The sequence below is a fragment of the Mus caroli genome, chromosome 9 (assembly GCF_900094665.2).
Source record: "Mus caroli chromosome 9, CAROLI_EIJ_v1.1, whole genome shotgun sequence".
Taxonomy (NCBI): Eukaryota; Metazoa; Chordata; class Mammalia; order Rodentia; family Muridae; genus Mus; species Mus caroli.
Window position 1 is genome coordinate 118511002 of NC_034578.1, and position 20913 is coordinate 118531914.

General features: G+C 46.4%; 1 protein-coding gene across 1 annotated transcript in view; it reads right to left on the bottom strand.

Moving 5' to 3' along the window:
* Positions 1-493: 493 nt before the first annotated feature.
* Positions 494-20913, bottom strand: part of Cdcp1 (CUB domain containing protein 1) — a 36274-nt gene continuing 15854 nt past the window's right edge. The window contains exons 2-9 of the mRNA XM_021173068.1: positions 17932-18141; positions 13143-13505; positions 11549-11917; positions 10315-10536; positions 8213-8593; positions 6050-6415; positions 4118-4202; positions 494-2115 (exon numbers count right to left, since the gene is read on the bottom strand). Of these exons, the coding sequence (XP_021028727.1) occupies positions 1692-2115; positions 4118-4202; positions 6050-6415; positions 8213-8593; positions 10315-10536; positions 11549-11917; positions 13143-13505; positions 17932-18141 (2420 nt within the window). The 3' untranslated portion in view covers positions 494-1691. The remainder of the gene's footprint in view (positions 2116-4117; positions 4203-6049; positions 6416-8212; positions 8594-10314; positions 10537-11548; positions 11918-13142; positions 13506-17931; positions 18142-20913) is intronic.

The following is a 20913-nucleotide window of genomic DNA, read 5'->3' on the forward strand; positions in this document are numbered from 1 at the left end:
TCCTTTGAGTACCAGCAGCAGGAGGATGGGAGAGGCAGAACAATGTTCTCTTACCCTCAGAGATGCTCACACCTTCCAGCCAGTGGATGCTGTGCCTAAAACACAGTAAAGGGACTTTTCCTGAGTGATTAAGTTAAGGCTGTTGATATGTGAACTACACTGGATCTGCAAATGAAAGTAGCAAGTAGTTCAATCAGTGACCAGCCATACCAAGACAGACTTGCTCAGCCATGGATGCTTCTAGATGCTGGGAAGGGCAAGGAAATCCTGAGAGCTTTGGAAGCACAGCTGAAAGAACACCCTGATTTTAGTTCAGTCAAGCTAGTTTGGGAATTCTGATCTCCAGAACTGTATTGATGCAGTTTTCAATCCACCAAAGGATGTGCTGCAGTGATGGCATGAAATTGATACAGATGGCCACTGTCTGGTATGTGTGTGTATTACAGTATTTCTTTTTTCCTTCTTGTTTTTTTTTTATTTTTATTTTTTTGTTTTGTTTTGTTTTGTTTTATCAAGAAAGGGTTTCTCTGTGTAGCTGGATTTCTGTGTGTAGCCCTGGCTGTCCTAGAACTCACTATATAGTCCAGATTGGCCTCAAACTCACCGGGATATGCCTGACTCTGTCTCCCAAGTTCTGGAATTAAAGGCATGTACCAACACTGCCTATATTTATATATTTTTAAAGGATCAAGTTATTCTCAAACTTTCTGTTTACATGTCAAAGTATTGCTGCAGGTGGGAGAGCCACATACCACACAGGGCAGCTCAAGGAACTTTCTCTTATTTCTAGGAGTAGGGGACAAGGAGATCTGTGATAAATTCTGCAGTGGGGCAGCTACAGGCAGTCAAGGAGGATTGGGAAGCCCCTTATTGAGTAAGAGATACATACATGCAGATACTCTTCTGGCTGGGTTCTCACCTTCCCCGCAGGTGTACATTTATCTAGAGGTCTGCAAAAACCAAAGCACAGCTGTCCAAACCAGTTAGCGCGAGCCGTTACCACAGGGGTCAAAAGAGCTGTGCGTGTTCTCAAGAGGACCTTACACAGACCAGGGGGCCTTCAACTCACTGCATACTTGATGGTGACTTGAAATTCTGATCTTCCCGAGACTACAGGTGTGCACCATCCTGCCTGCTTTTATGCAGGAGGGAGCCCAGAGCTTTGTGCATGTTAGGCAAGCATTCTACCAACTTGGCTACACCCTCAGCTCCATACCCAACTTTTTAAAAACATACAGGACTGCCAAATAAATACTACTACTACTACTACAACTAATTTAAAAAAAAAGCACATTGCCATTTTCATTCATAGGACTCCAGTGAGAGCAGAGACCTCAAGTGGAGCTCCTGGGAATCATCCAGGTCTCTGCTTGTCATCGGGAATCCAGGACTCCAGGGCTCATTGTAGTCTTGTCTGGGTGGATCGTGTCTCTCTTCTGTCCCTGTGGCCAGCCTCAACACAACCCGAGTTCAGGAAGGCCTGAGCTTTAGGATGGCATCCCCATCAGAAAGTCATGATTTGCCCATCACTGGAAGCAGTCCACCAGAAGATCAAGATTTGATGGCACCTTGCAAAAGCTACTCTTCTTTCTAGCCGATTGTGCTTCCCTCTGACCTCTTGATGGGACAGTTCTTCATGTCTCAATGTCTGGTGCCATGCATCTCAGCAAAGTCTTTGGAATGGGGCCAAGTTACTCTTCAGTCTCCACTGGTCCCTGGGTATGGAGTAAGGGGATGCCAGTCTCCCTGACACCAACCTCCCCCTTGTTGGGATGCGAGAAAGTGTAGGGTTCACTCTCAGACTCAGGAGGGCTACTAGGAGCCAGCTCATCTGCAGTGAACTTTGCAGTTGGGGTCCTGGAAAATAGAGGGGGTGGGGTGGGAGGGCAGTCTCCCATGGGGCCCTGGAAGGGCCGGTAGGTGTCCACCTCTGGTTGGATGAAGGATCCACCCGAGTCCTGCAGCAAGTGCCCATACACCATGGTGTCTTCGATGACAGCATACACATGGGAGTCATTGTCTTTTCGCCCTTTTGGGAACTTTTGGGTCTGGGGCATCTGGGTATTGACATTGCCATTATAGATACCCACAGCAGGACCCTTATCCACCTTCTTCCTGTTTGTAGAGAGTGGCACAACAGAATGAGGAAACAGATAAGTGACACATGGGAGTCCTTGGGGTTCTAAGCCTAGCTCATCTTGTCCTTGCTGTTAGCATTTGAAAATGAAACTATTCTAGGGGCTATCCTTAAACACATAGTTCTTGTCTCAGGTTTCCAAGGTGGAAACTGAAGGATCTTAAGTGGAAGAGGTGGTTTAAGTGAATTTGTTTTGCTTCTGATAGACTTCAGGGAAACCAACAATGAAGATACCTGGTAATTTCTTCCCCCTTTTCTTCCCAGTAATAGGAATGAACAAGCCTTTCTAAACCACATCAGCTCAGCATGCCCAGGCCAACCTTCTAGAACATTCAGTACTAACCTGTACTAATAGTGCTGCCTCTCTTTCACAGAGCAAAGCTGATTAACTAATTCCAGACAGTTAATGTCCATGACTCAGGAGGAGAGAAGGGTACAAGCTAGCTAATTTTCTGCTAGAGTTGAGGACAGAACAGCTCATCATTAGCTGAGTGGCTCTGTCCCATCCCATCAACAGCAGCCACCAGGGAAAAAAAGCTAAAGCGAAGACAAAATCCAGGATTCAGTGAAGCCATTAGCTTTGGGTGTGTGGTGTTTTCTGGTACTCAGATGTGGACAATTGTTGGCATGTCTGCCATGGGCACACAGCTTCGCCTTGCGTGAACAAAGCACAGGGACTTGGACAATAGCTAACTCAAAAGGAGGCCGTCAGTCCAATTAACATAATGGGCTGTAGAATGAAAGGCTGGCAGTTCACTAATCCCAGACTCGGCTTTTGTGAGGTAAAAATCCATCTGGCCTTCAGCAGACATCCCTCCCTCAGGTCCTCACAGTGCCTGGCTTTTTCCCTCTACTGATGGAATGTGGGAAAGATTGTGGCAAGAGCTCCTGGTTTGTCCCCAGTACATTACGTGGTCCTAGTACCAAGGAGACTCTCAATAAACACCTATAGCAGAAACAAGTTCAGCATCAGTATTTCCCCTTGTCCTTAAAGAACCTGCCCTGCTCCACGCACACACAACTTTGGAACAGGGGCTTCACGCAAGCATGTCAGCCAGCAGCCTTATGTAGTTGGAGACCACGGAGAGACTGCCTGTGCTGGTAAGTCTCAGGTTAATTTGGATCAGTTTGGAGAATGAGGCATGACATCTAAACTCTTCCTCTCAACCAAATCCAAATGTTCAAGGGGCTCAGTGTTAAAAGCATGTGTCCCAGCTAGTAGGACATGCTGTGTCCCCCGTGCACACTTCACAGGAAAAGTCTTCTTGGACCAGGAAGAAGCCAGGCATTCCTCAACAGCTGGACGGTTTAAGATAGTCCCATTGCAGGGCTGGTGAGATGGCTTAATGGGTAAGAACACTGACTGCTCTTCCGAAGTTTGTGAGTTCAAATCCCAGCAACCACATGGTGGCTCATAACCATCTGTAATGAAATCAGACGCTGTGCAAGCATGAGGACCCAGGTCAGATAGATGCTCAGCGTCCCTGTAAAAAGCTAGGTTTGGTGGCACATGTCTGTAATCCCAGCGTGGGGAGCTGGGAGAGAGGCGTACTGTGGGAGCTCACAGCTGAGCAAGCCTGCTGAGGAAACTGAGTTTGATCCGAGGACTCACATGGTGGAAAGAGAGATCCAATCCTCACAGATTGTCCTCTTACCATGGGCTGTGGCATGTATCCATGAGTGTGTGTGTGCACGCGCTCACGTGTGCTCGAGCACGTGTGTGTTCCCCAGGTGTGCCTCTCCACCCTGTGAAATTGTAATGTAGCCTTGGTAAGAATATTTAACATTGATCTTTGTGGGGAACTGGGAAGCAAAAAACCCCAACATCATTGATACAAATAAGCTAGATGTGGAGACATGCCTGTAATCCTAGCACTCATCCATCCATCTATTCATCCACCCATCCATCCATCCACCTATTGAGTATGATCCAAGGGAGGCATCAAATCAGCTAAAGACAGCTGGAGAGACTCCACTTACTTCTTTTTCACAAAGCAGATGATGAGTACCAGGGCAAACAGTAGCAGAGCTCCACCTCCTGCTGCACCAATGATGACAGCCAAATCTGTGAGCAGAGACAGGAAGGCAAAGGAAGAGACGAGAGAGTTAGCATAAGGAAGAACTGGATACGTTCACAGTCCCCAGCTTCTTCCCTTCTGATACAAAACTCTGAAGGTGACTGGGTCAGGTCTGAGTCTCATCTTTAAAGGAACTGTCAGCTGGTACTTTTCCAGGAGAGGAAGTCAGACAGTTTATTACAAGTTTGATTCTGTAGAGGCCACCCATGTTAATCATGCAGAGTCTCCCTGGGTATAAAACTCAATTGAGCTAAGAGGGAAAGCCAAGGCTCCAGGTTCATGTCTCCAGTGGAACTATTTCCTTTGAGCTGTTTGGTACATGCATATTAACCACTGTGTTGTCTGAATTTCTGACTCATAGTTACGAGCAAACAAAAGGGTTACTATCTAAGTCAGTGATTCTCAAGCCTCCTAATGCTGTGACCTTTAACATAGTTCCTCATATTGTTGTGACCCCCCCCACCATAATTATTTTGTTGCTACTTCATAACTAATTTTGCTACCATTATGATTTATAGTATAAATATCTGATACACAGGATATCTGATAGGCTACCCTTGCAGGAGTTGTGACCCTCAGGTTGAGAACCACTGGTCTAAACCAATACAATTTGAAATAGTTTGTATGTAGCACTTAGATACATGAAACAGATAGGGGTGGGACGCTACTCCTGGCTTCCACTGGGTGTGTTCCCTGGTCACCAGGCTGTCGTAGAGAAGGAAAAGCAGAGGGGAGAGCAGACTCAAACATCAGAAGGAGTGAAGGACCAGGTGAAGGACCATTTCATCTGGGTTGGCTTGTCTTTTTCCCCATACCGCACAATGGGAAAAGAGCACAGATCTGAGAGGGAACACCACACCAGACTCACAAAGAAACGAAGGGTGAGATTCAGAGGACATAGAAATAAGTGACAGAAAAAGAGAACAGGAGAGGAAGAAGGTCCAAGTAGTAACTTCAGAGCTGGGGGTTCTTAGTGGTTCGTTCTCTCTCTCTCTCTCTCTCTCTCTCTCTCTCTCTCTCTCTCTCTCTTTCTCTCTTTCTCTCTCTCTCTCTCTCTCTCCCTCCCCTCCCTCCCATTCCCTCTCCCCCTCTCTCTCCAGGTCCTCATATATATTTTTTAAAGATTTATTTATTTTATGTATATGAGTATACCATTGTCTCTTCAGACACACCAGAAGAGGGCATCAGACCCCATTACAGATGGTTGTGAGCCACCATGTGGTTGCTGGGAATTGAACCCAGGACCTCTGTCTGGAAGAGCAGACAGTGCTCCTAACTGCAGGACCATCTCTCCAGCCCCAGGTTCTCATATTTTAATCCTCGTTACTGTCTCCCTATGATCTTTCATTCCTCACTCTACAGATGAAGATCACAGGAGTGAAGAGAACTCCTATATAGATCATGGAGTTAAAGAGTGAAGAACTGTAGCAGAAGGATCCACGTGAGCCAAGAGAATGTGGCAGAAGATGTGTTCTGCTTGTTCCTTCTATGCTTCCTTTGGTGTCTTGTGCATTTCTCAGCACAAGACAGAGAGTTAAATAAGCGCTACTGTCTCAGGTCATTGGGCTGGGACCTTTGTCAGGATATAGATAGTCAAGATCAGCAAAGTCTTGTAATCAACCTGTACAGCCTGCAGATGAATAATACATGGACCCAATAAGCTTAGCTCAGAACAGACTTGCCCAGACAATGTGCGAACAGTAAATGTTGTACAATAGCTGATGTGTGGATAGCTATGACTCAATCTGTTTCCTGACTTGCCTCGAAAGCTTGTTCCGTGCCCCTCAATTTTTTCTTTCCTTCACCACCTCCAGGAGACCCTGAAAGTTCTTACCCACAGTCCTCGGGGTAAGAGTCACCCAGAAGAGCAAATCTAGCTGCTTGCCATTCATGGGGCTGCAATTGGAGATGTTAACCCAGAAGCTGTGATGGTGGAAACTTGGCTTAGGCAGGACTTCCTCCTCCAAGCTGAAGATCTCCTCTGCCCGGGACTGCTGCTCCTGGATGATCATGAATGCACGCCCTGACTGGCAGGCCAAGCCAGAACGCTCTTTGAAGATGGTCAGACAAGCCACTTGGTTGCTAGGCACACTGATATTCCAAGACACTGAGGAGAGGGCAGGCAGGCCACGGTCCCAGTTGGGTGATCTTAGGTAGACCTTGTTTTTTGTGTCTGGGGTCACCGTGAAGATGCCTTCCTCTGCAGGAAAGGGAAGAGATCCAGACAAATGCTATATCACTCAATAGAATGGAGAGAAAAGGGAGTGTAAGGGATACTGAATAGATTACACCAGTGCCATCCAAGATAACTTTCTGCTATGATGGACATGTTCTATATTATGATTGTTCAGTAGGTAGTCAATATTCATGTGCACCTATTGAGCACTTCTTGTGTGCCCACTGTGCCAAGTAGTATAGTCAGCATCTACACTATCCCCTAAAGGCTGTAGAGTACAGGTCCAGTCACCAGTTCATAGTACTACTGGGAGGTGATAGGACCTATAAGGGGAGAGAGGTCAAATAGAAGGAAGTTAGGTCACCGGGGAATACCCTTAAAGGGACTATTGGGACCCTGTTCTTTACTCTCTTTTTTGCTTTCTGATGACCATGAGGTGAGCAGCTGCTCCCATTACACATCCCTACTATGATATATTGCTCCAACATAGACCCCAACGGTGGCTCGATCTACCAAGCATGGCATTCAGTCTGAATCTGTGAGCCAAAGAAAACTTTTCCTGCATATAAGTTATCTCACCAATGGAAAGCCAATGCAACAGAAGTGCATATTTTTCATTCATTCAACACTGATTTTGGTTTACATGATTGCATGTGGTTACTGTATTGGTTAGTGAAGGATACCACTCTCTATTAGACTATGTGTCCAGGCTCATTTCAAACAAACATCAGAACAGTTTGCCAAATGAGGGTTCTCAGAAATATTCCCAAAGCGGCAATCTCCCTACCCCACTCTACTGTGGGAGTGGGATATATCTATGTCTGCCCCAGAGAGAGCAACAACAACAACAATAGCAAAGCTGCAGGTTTGGGCAGATGTCTAGCATCGAAATGTTGAAAGGGCTTTCAACATATCTGCAGGTCTGCTATATGCTCCAGATGAGAACTAACATTCTGCTCTGGGGAGAATAACCCTGATTTTCAAAGCTTCCCAAAGGGGATTCCCTTGTAATCATGAAGATGGCAATCAGGTCAACCTGGATTGACCTTAATCTATCACAAAGATTTATTTCTTTCCCACCCTGCCACTGAAAAATCAGCCTCAAATAAAGGTCGCAGCCAACTTCAAAATGATCTCTAATGAAACACCACCATCCCTGACCTCTACTGTAACAGCACCATCCTTGAGCAACATGCAATGGTGATTTGACTTTTGCAATCAGCTGTATTCAGGTGACCCCAGAGAGCCATTTAGACTTCATTCTCTACCTCAGAGCACTGTGGACCTTGATCTTGCCTCTGCCTTGCAGAACAGGACCCTTGCATCTGCTATTTCTTCCCTAGTAACCACCCCCTCCCCTGCTGTGCTCTCCATGGTATACTGAACTGTCAAAGCAGGGCTGGGGAATAGTTTGTCATTTCTCATTTTACCCATGTCAGCTTTTCCAAAAAGACTAGAACCTGACTTGTCTTCCTGTCTACCAGCCACACCTCTCACTGTCAGAAACATTTTTCAAATTTATAAGAACTGGAAATTTCCATGGGAGTTTGATGAAATTGTCAGGATTAGGACCCAATGTCCTGCACTTCTGATGAGGAGCAAACTCAGACAACGATCCTTTCTCTCTAAATTATGACTTTTTTCATTATGGTGGACTGTACTTGTAAACTGTGAGTCAAAAAACCCTTCCTTAAGATGTTCCTCCTATGTATTTGGTCACACAACAGGAAAGTAACTAATGCAGGTTTATACAAGATGCAATGATTGTCTAACAAGAATGGCTTAGAGGGTTTAATGGTGGATGGGCAAGGGAACACTTACCTTTGAAATACGGTATATAGGACACTATCAGGCCTTGCTTGGAGACTTCTTGTTGAAAGCTGGGAGCATAGGCTCTGAGTGTCACCGAGCTATTTTGCTTCACCTGGATCTTCTCGATGGAGCCTCCTGAGCAGAAGGAACCAAAGTACAGGTCCTGGCCAGGGGTGGTGCTGGTCACGTGGTACCCAAAGCTGGTGTTACAAGGCCTCTCTCGCGTATGCTGCTGCAGCTTCTGGCCTGGCACCAGCATGAGGCTGAGCCTGTCCTTGGGCACCAGTAGCTTCCAGGAGAAGTCATGCAGCTGTACAGGCAGCTGGAGGATATAGTCAGGCACCTGCAGTTCGAAGGACTGCCTATAGCAGTAGCGGTGGTCCAGGCAGCCTAGAAGAGAAAGTTGGTGATACCCATGTGCAAGGGAGCTTGGGGGGATGGGTGGAGTACACCCTCCAAGTAGGTTGGCCAAAGGACAGAGTGGGGGCTGCCTGCTTTCCTTTCCATTCACGGCTTTTCATCAGCTTTCCTGTCTACTCTCAGGACAGAAGAACTCTTCTCCTTCGTGTCTTCCTTCGTCTGGGATGCTAAGACACAAGTCTCTACCCCAACATGTCCCCACATTTCTGTGTCATGTTAGAGATGTGAGTGACATCATGACCTTCTCTACTTGCACCGTACCCCACCACTTCTTAATTGGATGGCTTCACACTACTTCAGCTCCAGGACCCTCAGCTTCCTGTCAGAGATCATGGAGTCTCAGCACAAGGTGACTGAGTTTTCTTTTCTTCTTTGAGATAAGGTCTCTTTAGGTCACCCTGGTTGTCCCGAATCTCTCTATGTAGATCAGGCTGGCCTTGAACTCACATCTACCTACCTTTGCCTCCTTAGAGCTGGGATTAAAAGCATGCACTTGTAGACCTGGTTCAGATTTTTTGTTTGTTTTGTTTTGTTTTTAAAAGACAGGATCTCATATAGTTAGGCTGGCCTGAAACTCTATGTAGCTAGAAATGACCTTGAACTTCTGATTCTCCTGTGTTCACTTCTTAAGTACTAAGATTTCAGGAGTACATGCATGGTTCATGCATTGCTGGGGAGAGCCCAGGGTGTTGTGAAAGCTAGGAAATCACTATGCCAACTTAACCTCATGTCCAGTCTTGAGTATGAGTTTGCCTGCATTGTTAAGACTCTCACAAGCCACAGAAGGAGCCAGGCTAATCCATTTCGTTTGTTTTGTCAGGGTTTCAGTTTTTTCCAGGCTGGGCTTGAACTTACATGGCCAAATCAGAACCTAATGCATGCTATGGAAGCATTCTACCAACCAAATTACATCTCCATCTCCCAGGAGTCTAAGTTCTTGACAGACAAGGAGTCAGGAATTAGGCAAGTGGAGACAGGGATGGTGCAGCTGAGCAAAGGAAGAAAAGACTTCCCCAGGGGAGGCTGGCAGGTTGGGCAGAGACAAGCAGGGATACAGAGGAGCTGCTGCAGGGATACAGAGCTGCTGCAGGGATACAGAAGAGCTGCTGCAGGGACACAGAGCTGCTGCAGGGACACAGAGCTGCTGCAGGGATACAGAGGAGCTGCTGCAGGGATACAGAGGAGGTGCTGCAGGGACACAGAGCTGCTGCAGGGATACAGAGGAGCTGCTGCAGGGACACAGAGGAGCTGCTGCAGGGACACAGAGCTGCTTCAGGAATACAGAGCTGCTATGACCTTCTGAGGGATGAATGCTCAGCAGATAACTGCCCTAACTAGGTGTGCTAACACTTGCAGACTCTCTCTCTTGATCCTGTTCACCTGCCCTTGGTGGTCATTTCAGACTACACCTTTCACAACCCACCTACTGAGCTCCACTAAGGGCAGGATGGCTCAGTGGGTGAAGGCACATGCCACTAAACTGGGCAACCTGAGTTTGGTCCCTGGAATCTACATGGCAGAAGGAGAAAACTGATTCCCATAAGTTATCCTCTGACCCCTTGCACGTGTGTGTATGTGTGTGTGCATGCGTGTGCGTGCGTGTGCGCACAGCTGAGGCAAGGGATGGGGAGAACTTATGCAGTCTGGGCTTCTGGGTAATGATATAGACAGGGTTTTTGGTAAGGGCATACTTAGGGTTTTCTCCACATTCACCCACAGGCGTGTCAAGTCATCGCACAGGAAGGAAATCTTGTGTATGGAGCCAGCTGTCAGGGTGACATTGGTACTACAAGTCCGAGACTCTAGACACACGAAGCACCCAGGAACAAACCTGCGGCCATGTTTGACTGGCCGTGGCTCTATGGTGAGCGACATGGTTCGCTCACGACTCAGGTCCACCGTGTAGGTTTTATCTGAAACCACAAAGAGACAAGGTGTGAGTCATGGACAGGCAGCTACCATGTGAAGTGCCCCAAGTGACAAGTCACCTGTTGTAGAATGAGCATATTCAGACATGTGCACATACACACACACCCTACCACCCCCCACACACCATACACATACCACATACACACACCATACACACACACACCACCACCACCACAGCCCCCCCACCACACATACACATACATACATGCATACATACATACATACATACATACCACACACACTTTCTCAGAACTTCCTATGCCATTTTCTTCTCCTGTGAAGCTCTGAGTTTGCTCTACTGTTGTTGAACTATAAGACTCAAGACAGAGTCAAGGCTGATTCCACACTCCTCTGAATTGTCTGGTTTCATTAGAGTTAGCTAAGACTATGTAATGTTTGGTATGTTTAGCACAGGGTTTAGAATGAGTGTGTCTAAGGTGATGGTGTGGTGATGGGTATGGTGGTGGTGGTGAGGGTAGTGTTTGCTGAGAATTATGATAGTTACTAATCCACTGTTATGGATGATGGTGACTGGCATTCTGGTTCCCACTGCAGGGTCAAGGCAAGAGAGGTCTTTCAAGGCAACTTTTCAATGTCCTCACTGAAAACAGACTAGCTGGGGCTAGAAAGATGGCTGAGTAGTAAGGGCACTTGTTCTAAAAGAGAATCTGAATTCAGTCCTCAGCCCCCACTTTAGATGGCTCAGAACTGTTATAATGGCACCTTCACATACACAGTGTACACACACACACACACACACACACACACACACACACACACACCCTGAATGATGCAGAACTGCTTGCTTTAGCTTTTGTGCTAAAGCCAAAGCGCCTGCTTAGTGTCTCCCTGTGAGACTGTCTCCACGGGTAACACTTCCTGAAACTCCTGCAGCGTCCAGAGTCCACATGTCCTGGCTGCTATATATGCAGAAGAGGCAGCCACCTCTCCTAAGCAACACGAGGTACAGGAGGAGAGAGGGCATAGATCACTCACTGCTTTCATCCTGTGGACGTTGGACCAGGACCTGGAACTGCAGCCGAAGGATACCTGGGCTCTGGGCATCCTGGTCACAGCCTTGCAGGGAGAGGTTGAAGTTCCCAGCCATGTTTCCTGGCTGCTTGTCTTCCAGCCTGAACACCTCTGGGTTGGTGGTGGAGCCTGGGATATAGTATTCAACGCGTTCCTCCTTCCTCTCACAGTTGGAGACATTGAAGTTGAGGAAGGAGACACTGGCCCTTAGGTGTGCGGGGACAACAAATTGCCAGGTCATAAGCTCATCTTCAGGGAAGCCTCCTGGGTAGTTGGCTGACATCAGGGTTGCTGAGCCTTCACCCTCAAATACTGACTCGATGATGCACAGGCCTGTTGAGACAGATCCAAAACAGAAAGAAAGGAGATGCTGATACCTGTCCTGACTGTCCATGGCTGAGGGCAGGGGTACTGGGGAAATGCAGGCCTCAAGAGCAGGACTGTACATAATATTTATACTGAGGGTGGTGATTAGGAACAAAGAGCCATTAGCAGTGTGTGAGCAAATGTTTAATAACTGACTGGGTAGGGGGAAGCCCGTTTGCTTGGTGTACTCTCATCTCCTTGGGGGTTAACATAGTCCCCAGGGCTTAGTTAAAGCTGCCAACAGATCTGAATGTGGAATTGAGCAGTATCTGACACACGAACATATAGACACGCATGCATACACAGCACTGAGAGCATTAAAAGCCATACAGAATCAGGAGGAAGTGAAAAGCTTTGGGTATCACCTTTGCTTCTAAGATGATTTATTCGGCTAAAGTTTCTACAATGTTACTTTTTGTTATGCTGAGCTGTTGTACACTGATCCTTCAAGACTGATTTTCCTGAGGCAGCATGAGTTAGGAAAACCAGCACAACAGCTGACTCACTGACATGTGCGCAGAGAAGACAGACGGCAGGGTGATGAAGTCTGAGCTCTGTGAAAGTGAGGCTGTACAACCAAACCCATATCTCTGCTTTCCCCCTACTCCTCCCCACCCCCTCCCACCCCCCGCCACCCAAGAGGTTTCTCTGTGTAACAGCCCTGGTGGTCCTGGAACTCTGGAACTCTCTTTGTAGACCAGGGTGTCCTCAAACTCACAGAGGTTCGACTGCCTCTGCTTCCTGCATGCTGGGATCAAAGCTGCCACAGCCTGTTCCCCCATCACTTTGTGAAACAAACATTGTGTGTTAAAGGACAAAGAAGCTGGGCCTGACAGTACACATTTGTAATACCAGCACTGGAGAGATGGAGGCAGGAAGATCAGAAGTTTAAGGTCAGTCTTGGTTACATAGTGAACTACAGTCAGCCTGGGCAACATGAGACTCTGTATTAAAAAATAAGTACCTATTAGGCATTAGTGTCACACACTTTAATCCTAGCACTCAGGAGGCAGATAAAGGTGGATTTTAAGACCAGCTTGGTCTATAGAGTGTGTTTCAGGACAGCCAGAGGTACACAAACAATCAAGCAAGCAACAAACAAACAAATTGCTGATACTGCATGTTGAATACCCTGGGACATTCTGCATACATCCATCTGATCACGCAGAGGGGACAGGAGGTGCATACTCACGTTTGATAGATGATCGATTTGCAATACTGAAGCCTGAGACGTTCCTGCGGTGGAACCAGGGCAGGTGTAAGGCCATTTTCACACCCTCTTGCATCTTGATTCGGGACACGGTGCCATTACTGCAGAAGGTCCCAATTCTGACCTCAGTGGCATCTATATGGCCACTGATGGAGTGAGTCACCCCGTCTGCACAGCTCTCGCCTGGTCCAATCTGCCTCAGTCGAGGGGTTGCGAACTGCAGCTCCAAGCCAATGCTCTTATGAGCTCTAACATCCCAGATGAAGGTTCTGTTGAGGATGGGTAGCTCTGATGTGGATGGCTGAAGATGAACCTCCCCAAAAGGACATGGGCCTGACATGCAGTCTGTAACATAGACACAAAAACAAGTTTTTGATCAAGGATACTGCAAGGCTCATTCTGCTCTTCCTCTTCAGCCCCTAAAGTAGGCTCTTTGGGATTGTGCCCAGGTGCTGTAACCACCCCTGACTGCTGGCCTTTAGTGCCTTGGCTGGGGAGTTATTTTGGATGAGAGAAGCCTAAGGCTTGGCCATGTTCTCATTCTGGGCTGCAGGACTGAGAAGGTCTGGCTCCATTGCCTCATGTGGTACAACCTGGGACTGACAGTATTATCACTGCAGTCCTGGAAAATTCTAGGTCTCACCCAGGAGAGGCTGGGCTTTAGCAGAAACGATTATCCCATGCTCAATCTCCTCTGCCCCCTCTTTCACTTCCCTCTGGCTGGGCTGCTGCTTGGGAGGTGGGGGCATTACCTTGTGGTAGTTAATCTAAACTGTCAACCTGACAGAGTCTGGTATCATCATAGAAACAAATTTCTGGGCACATCTATAAGAGATTTTCTAGATTAGATTAGTTAAGAGGGGGAAGACCCACCTTGACCGTGGGATGGGGTCTTGAACTGAATACAAAGCAGAAAATGAGCTGAGCACCAGCATTCATCTTTCTCTGCTTCTTGACTAGAGATACAGTATAAGTAGATGCCTCCTGCTCCTGGTGTTTCTTCACTATGATGGACAGGATTCCTTGGAACTCTGATCCAAGTAAAACCCTTCCCTCTTTATGTTGCCTTTGTAGAGGATTTTGTCATAGCAATGAGATAAGTAATAATATGGACACACACACATACACACACACACACACACACACACACACACACACACACAAATCCACCTTTGTACTGAAGACACCGAACACTATTTCCCAGACTCAGTGCTTGGTATCTGGTTAATTGTCCCCAGCTGGCCTTCTAAGGGAGCTACAGGGAGCCTGCACCTTGGAGTAACTTCCTTCCTGTATCTGGAAATTAATTTCATGGGTTTGAGGGCATGCTGCCAGGCTTCACCTTTTAGGCTTCCTTTTCCTTCTACATCTCATTAACATACTGGGCATAATCACCTGATTCCCAAAGCAGCGAGCTTCCTGCTCTGAGGCTCTCTTGACTCCATTAACCCTGCAGAGAAATCATCTTAAAGCTAATAACTAATTACATCCTTTGATACAGTGTGTTTCCTAAGCCTTTTAAAAGGGCAGGAGGATAGGACTGTTACTATTAAGGAGGATTCAGGGAAGACTGAAATAAAAGAAAGCAGGCAAAGTCAATTCGGGGTTTTTGTGTTGTACGTAGAGGACAGGAAGGTACAGTGGCCTTTGGTGGTGCAATAAGAACCTGTAGGTCCTTGTGCTCCACTTGGGTATTGGAAAGTGCTATTGATGGGGTTCAGGAAAACGCTTATTTTATGAGCATGAGGACCTGAGTTCAAATCACCCCCACAAAAAGGTGGACATGGGATCTGGGCAGTGGTGGCACACACCTTTTACCCCAGCATTTGGGAGGCAGAGGCAGGTGGATCTTTGAGTTCTTTCTACAGAGTGAGTTCCAGGACAGCCAGGGCTACACAGGGCTACACAGGGCTTCTCGAAAAACTGAGAAGGAAAAAAAATAAGCAAAACTAGGCATGGCAGTGCTTTCCTGTAACCACAGCATTGTGGGACAGAGGGACAAATGGATCTATGCCTCTAAAAGCCAGTGAGAGATCTTATCTCAAGGCAATAAGATCAATAAAGGAACTCAAGGCAATAAGATCAATAAAGGAAGACACCCAGTGTTTGGTTCTGGCCTCTGCATGTACATGCATGGATCTGTGTATGTGCACATTCATATATATATATGGTTTTTCGAGACAGCGTTTCTCTGTGTAGCCCTGGCTGTCCTGGATCTCACTCTGTAGACCAGGCTGGCCTCGAACTCAGAAATCCACCTGCCTCTGCCTCCCAAGTGCTGGGGTTAAAGGCATGTGCCACAATCGCCTGGCATATATATACACCTCTTACACACACTCAAAACCTGGGTGGGACAATGCATGCCTGTAGTCACAGAGCTGGCTTGATGGCCAGTCAACCTAGCTAATTAGTGAGTCCCAGGGTTAGATAGATATCCCATCTCAAAAACTACAGTGGACAACAGTAGAGGAAGACAGACCCTGGACATCCACCTCTGGCTTTCACATGTATGGGCATGGATGTGCATGTACACACACACACACTCAACTCTGAATCGAATTAGGAGAAATCAAGAGCAGCCTAAGACCTCTGAGATCATCTACATCAAACCTCTCATTATCGCAAAGCAACCCTAGAGTTCACTTGGCCACTTGTAGATGCAGCTGACTCAGCACTGAAGCTGGGCTGTCTGTGGTCAGCTTGCATTCATGTCAGGGTGCTGCATGGCCAATCCAATAAAATAGGGTCAGATAAAGTGGTGATTAATGTGGCTAAAGTTAGACTTGTGTGTCAGTGAAGACCGTAACTATTTTAGGACCTCATACAAATGTCATTGTGTGTATGGGACAGCTCTTAGCTTGTCGTGTGTGTGTGTGTTTTGCGGGGCATGCAGAAGCCAGAGAATAACTAATAAGAATTGATTCTGTCTTTCACCATGTGGGTTCCAGGAATCATACTCAGGCTATCGGGTGTGGCAGTAAGTGCCTTTACCCACTGAGCCAGCTTGCTGGTCATCCTATTTTCCACAGTCCACTGTGGGATCTTCATACCTACCAAGGCAGAGCGCCTGAGATCTGGTGCCTTAGACTTATCCATAGCTTGGGCTACTCAACAGTTTCTGGTTTGACTTTATACCAACAACTCAGTCAAGAACCTAGTCTCCAGCCTCAGCCTCAGTTGCTACACTCAACACTGGAAGAGTTGCAGGGAAGTGCCATTGTCCTTTGTCACTAAAAGCTTTAGTTTTTAGGATGAATGCAGAGATGGAAGTGGTTCACTGACAGGCATGGCTATACATCTGCATTCTGCCCTGTGCAAAAAACTTAAGTATGTCAGACACTTCCTTTCCAGAGAAGGATGTGTCACTCAGAAGTGATTCATAGCTCATTTTCTCCAGCAGAACTCTACTTTCATACATTTTCATGGAACTCCTGCAGAATGAGGACTAATGTCAAACTCCATTCAAGGCTTCCAGATGTCTGTTGGGAAAGGCAACCAGGGCCAGGCACACCACTGGATCCAACCCCAGGTCTATATCTATTATTTTTAGAACCGATACTTTCTTACCACCTTGACACGCTCATGCATTTTTCACTACCCATAAAGGGATTCAGGCATCCTAGTGCTGAAGGACCAAGATGGCTCCTTGGTGACCTCTTTCAAAATTAAAGCCATTTTATGGGTGTATTTGGTTACAAAGTAACACACACTTTTAAAATGGCAACAACAAAAGGGGCAGAGATGAACAGGAGGAGGGCCCAGGGCACCACACTCACCTCCTTGACCTTCTTCTAATTCTCTGACTTTCATTCCGCTGTGGTTTGAGCATTTGTATCCCTTCTAAGATCCACAGGTGAAAACCTAATTCCCAGCATGGCAACATTAGGAGATGACGCTTCTTGGGGTAATTACGTCACAAGGTGGATGGCATTGGTGCTTTTACAGAGAGGTTCAAGTTGAAGGGATATCACCTCTTGTGCCTTAACCCTGAACTCCTAGCCTCTAGGACTGTGAGAAGAATACACATCTGATCTTTGTAAATTACCCAGCTTCAGGAACTATGTTATAGCAGCAAAAAAATGTTCTATGGTGATACCCTTGTTTTTTTAGATCTTTCAAGCATGTGAACTAGAGCCTTATAGACCTACAGGTCTGTAGTTTATGGGTGTCTCCTGGGCTCTGTAAAGAGACTGTGTGGCCAAATTGTTAAGTACAAAAGACTAAAGTTGGGTGTCCTGATGCACACTTTTAATTCCAGCACTTGGGAGATAAAGGCAGGCGGATCTCTTTGATTCCAGGCCAAACTAGTCTATATACTGAGCTCCAGGACAGCTAAATGTATGTAGAGAGAGCTTGTCTCAAAAACCCAGAGAAAGATGGGCTAGAGAGATGGCTCAGTGGTTAAGAGCACTGACTGTACTTCCAAAGGTCCTGAGATCAATTCCCAGCAACCACATGGTGGCTCACAGCCATCTATAATGTAATGTGATCTGATGCCCTCTTCTGATGTCTCTGAAGACAGCTATAGTGTACTGATACACATAAAATAAATAAATAAATCTTTTTAAAAAAGAGAGCGAGAAAGAGGTGGGGAGGGTTCTGGTCTGCCTGGGTTCTCTGGGAAGCACATGGGCCTATGGCTGGCCATATAAGAGCCAGCTTAGGGAGCTGAGACTTTAGAATGACCTCTCTCCAGCACCAGAGCTTGGTACATCTGTGAAAGAGCAGCAGGGACTGGGATTCACACAGCAGCCCACGAGGGCTCACTCACCAATGTTCTTCTCGATCTTCAAGACAAAGTGCTTCTCCGGATTGTTGCAGCTAAAGGTAAAAGACTTTCTTTCTCCAGATCTGATAATCAACTCGGTTATATGCTGTCTAGACATGACGATGTAGCAGAGTTTCACAGGAAGGGCTGGGTTCCCCAGCTTGATGCTCACTGTGATGCCACTTCTGTGGGGCAGAGCAATCTCAGATGCTTCTGAAGGAAAGACAAGAATGGGATGAGCAAGAGATAAGAGCAGGAAACATGCTGTGGTCGCTCCCCTGGCCTGGGAAGGAGGAGAGTGTGAAGGTGGGGATACTGCCTCTTGTTTGGGCTGTTAACTTTAATAAGAAGAGAGAGAGAGAGAGAGAGAGAGAGAGAGAGAGAGAGAGAGAGAGATACTCATACCCCACTGATGATCTCCTGGGCAGTGTGTCTCCAGACCCTGTATATATACAGCATTAGTGACAAGCAGAGGCATTGTCCTCCCTCTTTTCTTTGTGACAGGGAGTGGGAGTAGGGAATCAGACATGCACATATGACACCACACAGATGCCATGTGTCTACAGAGACTCTTATTTACAAAGGGCTGCTGCTGCTGCTGTTACTACTGCTGCTGCTGCTGCTGCTGCTGCCTCTTGCCACAGGTGCTTTACAAGCATACATTTGTACCACAGGGGACAGGAGAACATTTGCTAAAATTAGAGGTAAAGTATACTGGCCCATGCTAGTGGTTCAGACTTATCGTCTCAACTCCTTAGGAGGCTGAGGTACAGGGACCAGGGTAACCAGCTACTTTATGCTGTTGCTGTCGCCTTCCTTCCTCACAATACTTCATGTCAGGTATTTGGTCACAGCTATCTGAAAAGTAACCAACAGAGTCCCATTCATATACAGCAGCTTTCTCTGGTCAACCTTCTACAGTGATCCTCCTGCCCACTCAGCTGTCCTGGGCTCTCCATTCCTCTGGCTCTAGTCTCTAGCCTGCCCTTCCATTTGCTCAAGTCGCCTCCTCTTGCAACCAGCAGGCAAGCTCCTACGGGAGGACAGCAGAACTTACCATCTTGGTCAGCCTCCAGACCCAGATGATGCCAGGAGACCACAGGACACAGAAAACTTCAAGCCTACAAACAGTTCCATATAAAGGTATAGTCCTCACGGCCTCATCTTTTCCTGTATTTAATTGCTCCCAAATATATGGCCACTCCCTCACTTCAGTGCTGGCTAATAAATCTTCTCTGGAGGTAACTAGGGGGGGCGGGGGTTCACGTGTGCACATGAGTGCAAACGCACACTCGTGCCCGTGCACACACGTGTGCACACACACACACATGTGCTCGCAGAATTGGGGTGGGGTGGGAGAGAGAGAGAGATGTTTTCTGAGACAGAAATGGGTTTCCTCAAATGCTTTGTCCTGAAATAGTGTGACATTTGAACCTTCCAAGACAGACTCAAAGCCCGAGGAACTTTTTAAGACATCAGATGTAGCTGAGAACCACATTAAGAACTGTGGTGTCCGTTTTGTATCTGAGCTGTGCGTACAACCCTTGTGTTGTTGCTATGATTGTAAAAATGTCTTTCATAGTGACTGTAAAAAGCCTGCAGTAATCCTCTCTCTAGGCTTGCCCGACCCTTCACAATAGCCTCCAACCCTAGGGAGCCAACTCAAGCTAATTCAACATCAAGGGCCAGCAGGTTGTGAAAGTACCAATTTCCTTCATTAATACTTCTGTTTGCTCACCTTTTAGCCAAACCGTAATTGAAAATTACTATTACTGCTAATTAGTATCATTTTAATTGTCAGATACAAGGCAGCTAGACTGACAGTTGTGGAGCTGGAGTAGAGAAGGAGGTACCAGGAGGCTCTGAAGGATGCAGAAGCTGCTGCAGGTCCTGACTCTGGTGGTGATGCCTGTATTGTATGTAACCCAATACTTATCACTCTGTACTCCAGGTGTGATGGCATTTTATGTTACACCTTAATGCATTTTCTAAAAAGCATTCATAAAAAGTCATAAATATGTCTAAAATACACTTTGATGTTTTGTGGGGGCTATCTTCTCTGAAGGTGTATGTAAACATTTCAGATCTCTTGAGATTCAGAGAAAACCAAAACTAAGCTCACCAAAATCTTGCTCTCAGATAGCTCCTATTTGCAAGCAAGCCATGTAATATTGGCAAATTGTCTTTTAGAAATTTAGACTTTTTAGAATCTTTGAAATCAGATATTTATTCAACAGATGTTTTCTGGATTCGTAACATATTCCAAGGACCACACTTGGTGCAAATAAATATACTGACAAGCCAGTCATGGTGGCACATGTCTATAATCCCAGTGCTTGGGAGGCAGAGGGCAAGATGACCTTTGTGAGTTCAAGGCCAGCCTAGTCTACATAGCAAGTTCAGACCAACCAAGGTTATACAGAAAGAAATTTTAATTAATTAATTAATCAGTTAATTAATTAATTAACAGGAATATTCAGAGTCCCTGTACCAAGGGAGCTAATAGTCTGATTTTTCAATTTTAAAAATAACAACACCCCCAGCTTTGGAGAACCTGACATTAAGATCTGTTCATCTGTACTGGAAGATGGGTGTTTTGCCTGTTTGTATGTCTGCACAGCATGTGTGTATATCAGCACCATGTGTGTGTGTCCCAGGAGAAGCCACAGAGAGCATCACATACACTCTGGACCTCGAGTTAGAGACAGGCAAGAGCTGCCATGCGGCTGTTGGGAATTGAACCTGGGTCATCAAAAACAACCAGTGAATGCTCTTAACTGCTGAGCCTCTGCCCTGCCCCTGGAAGTTTGTTTGTTTTTGATTTTTAGCACTTTGAGATTCACTTTTAGTTATTTATTTTTCCATGTGAAGATCCAATTACTGCCATCTAACTAGTGAGTATAGCAGCTCTCCCTTCACAAAACATAGCTGCTACCACTGTTGTGGACATACACTGTAGTTTGGGTGTAAACAACTCAGATTTTC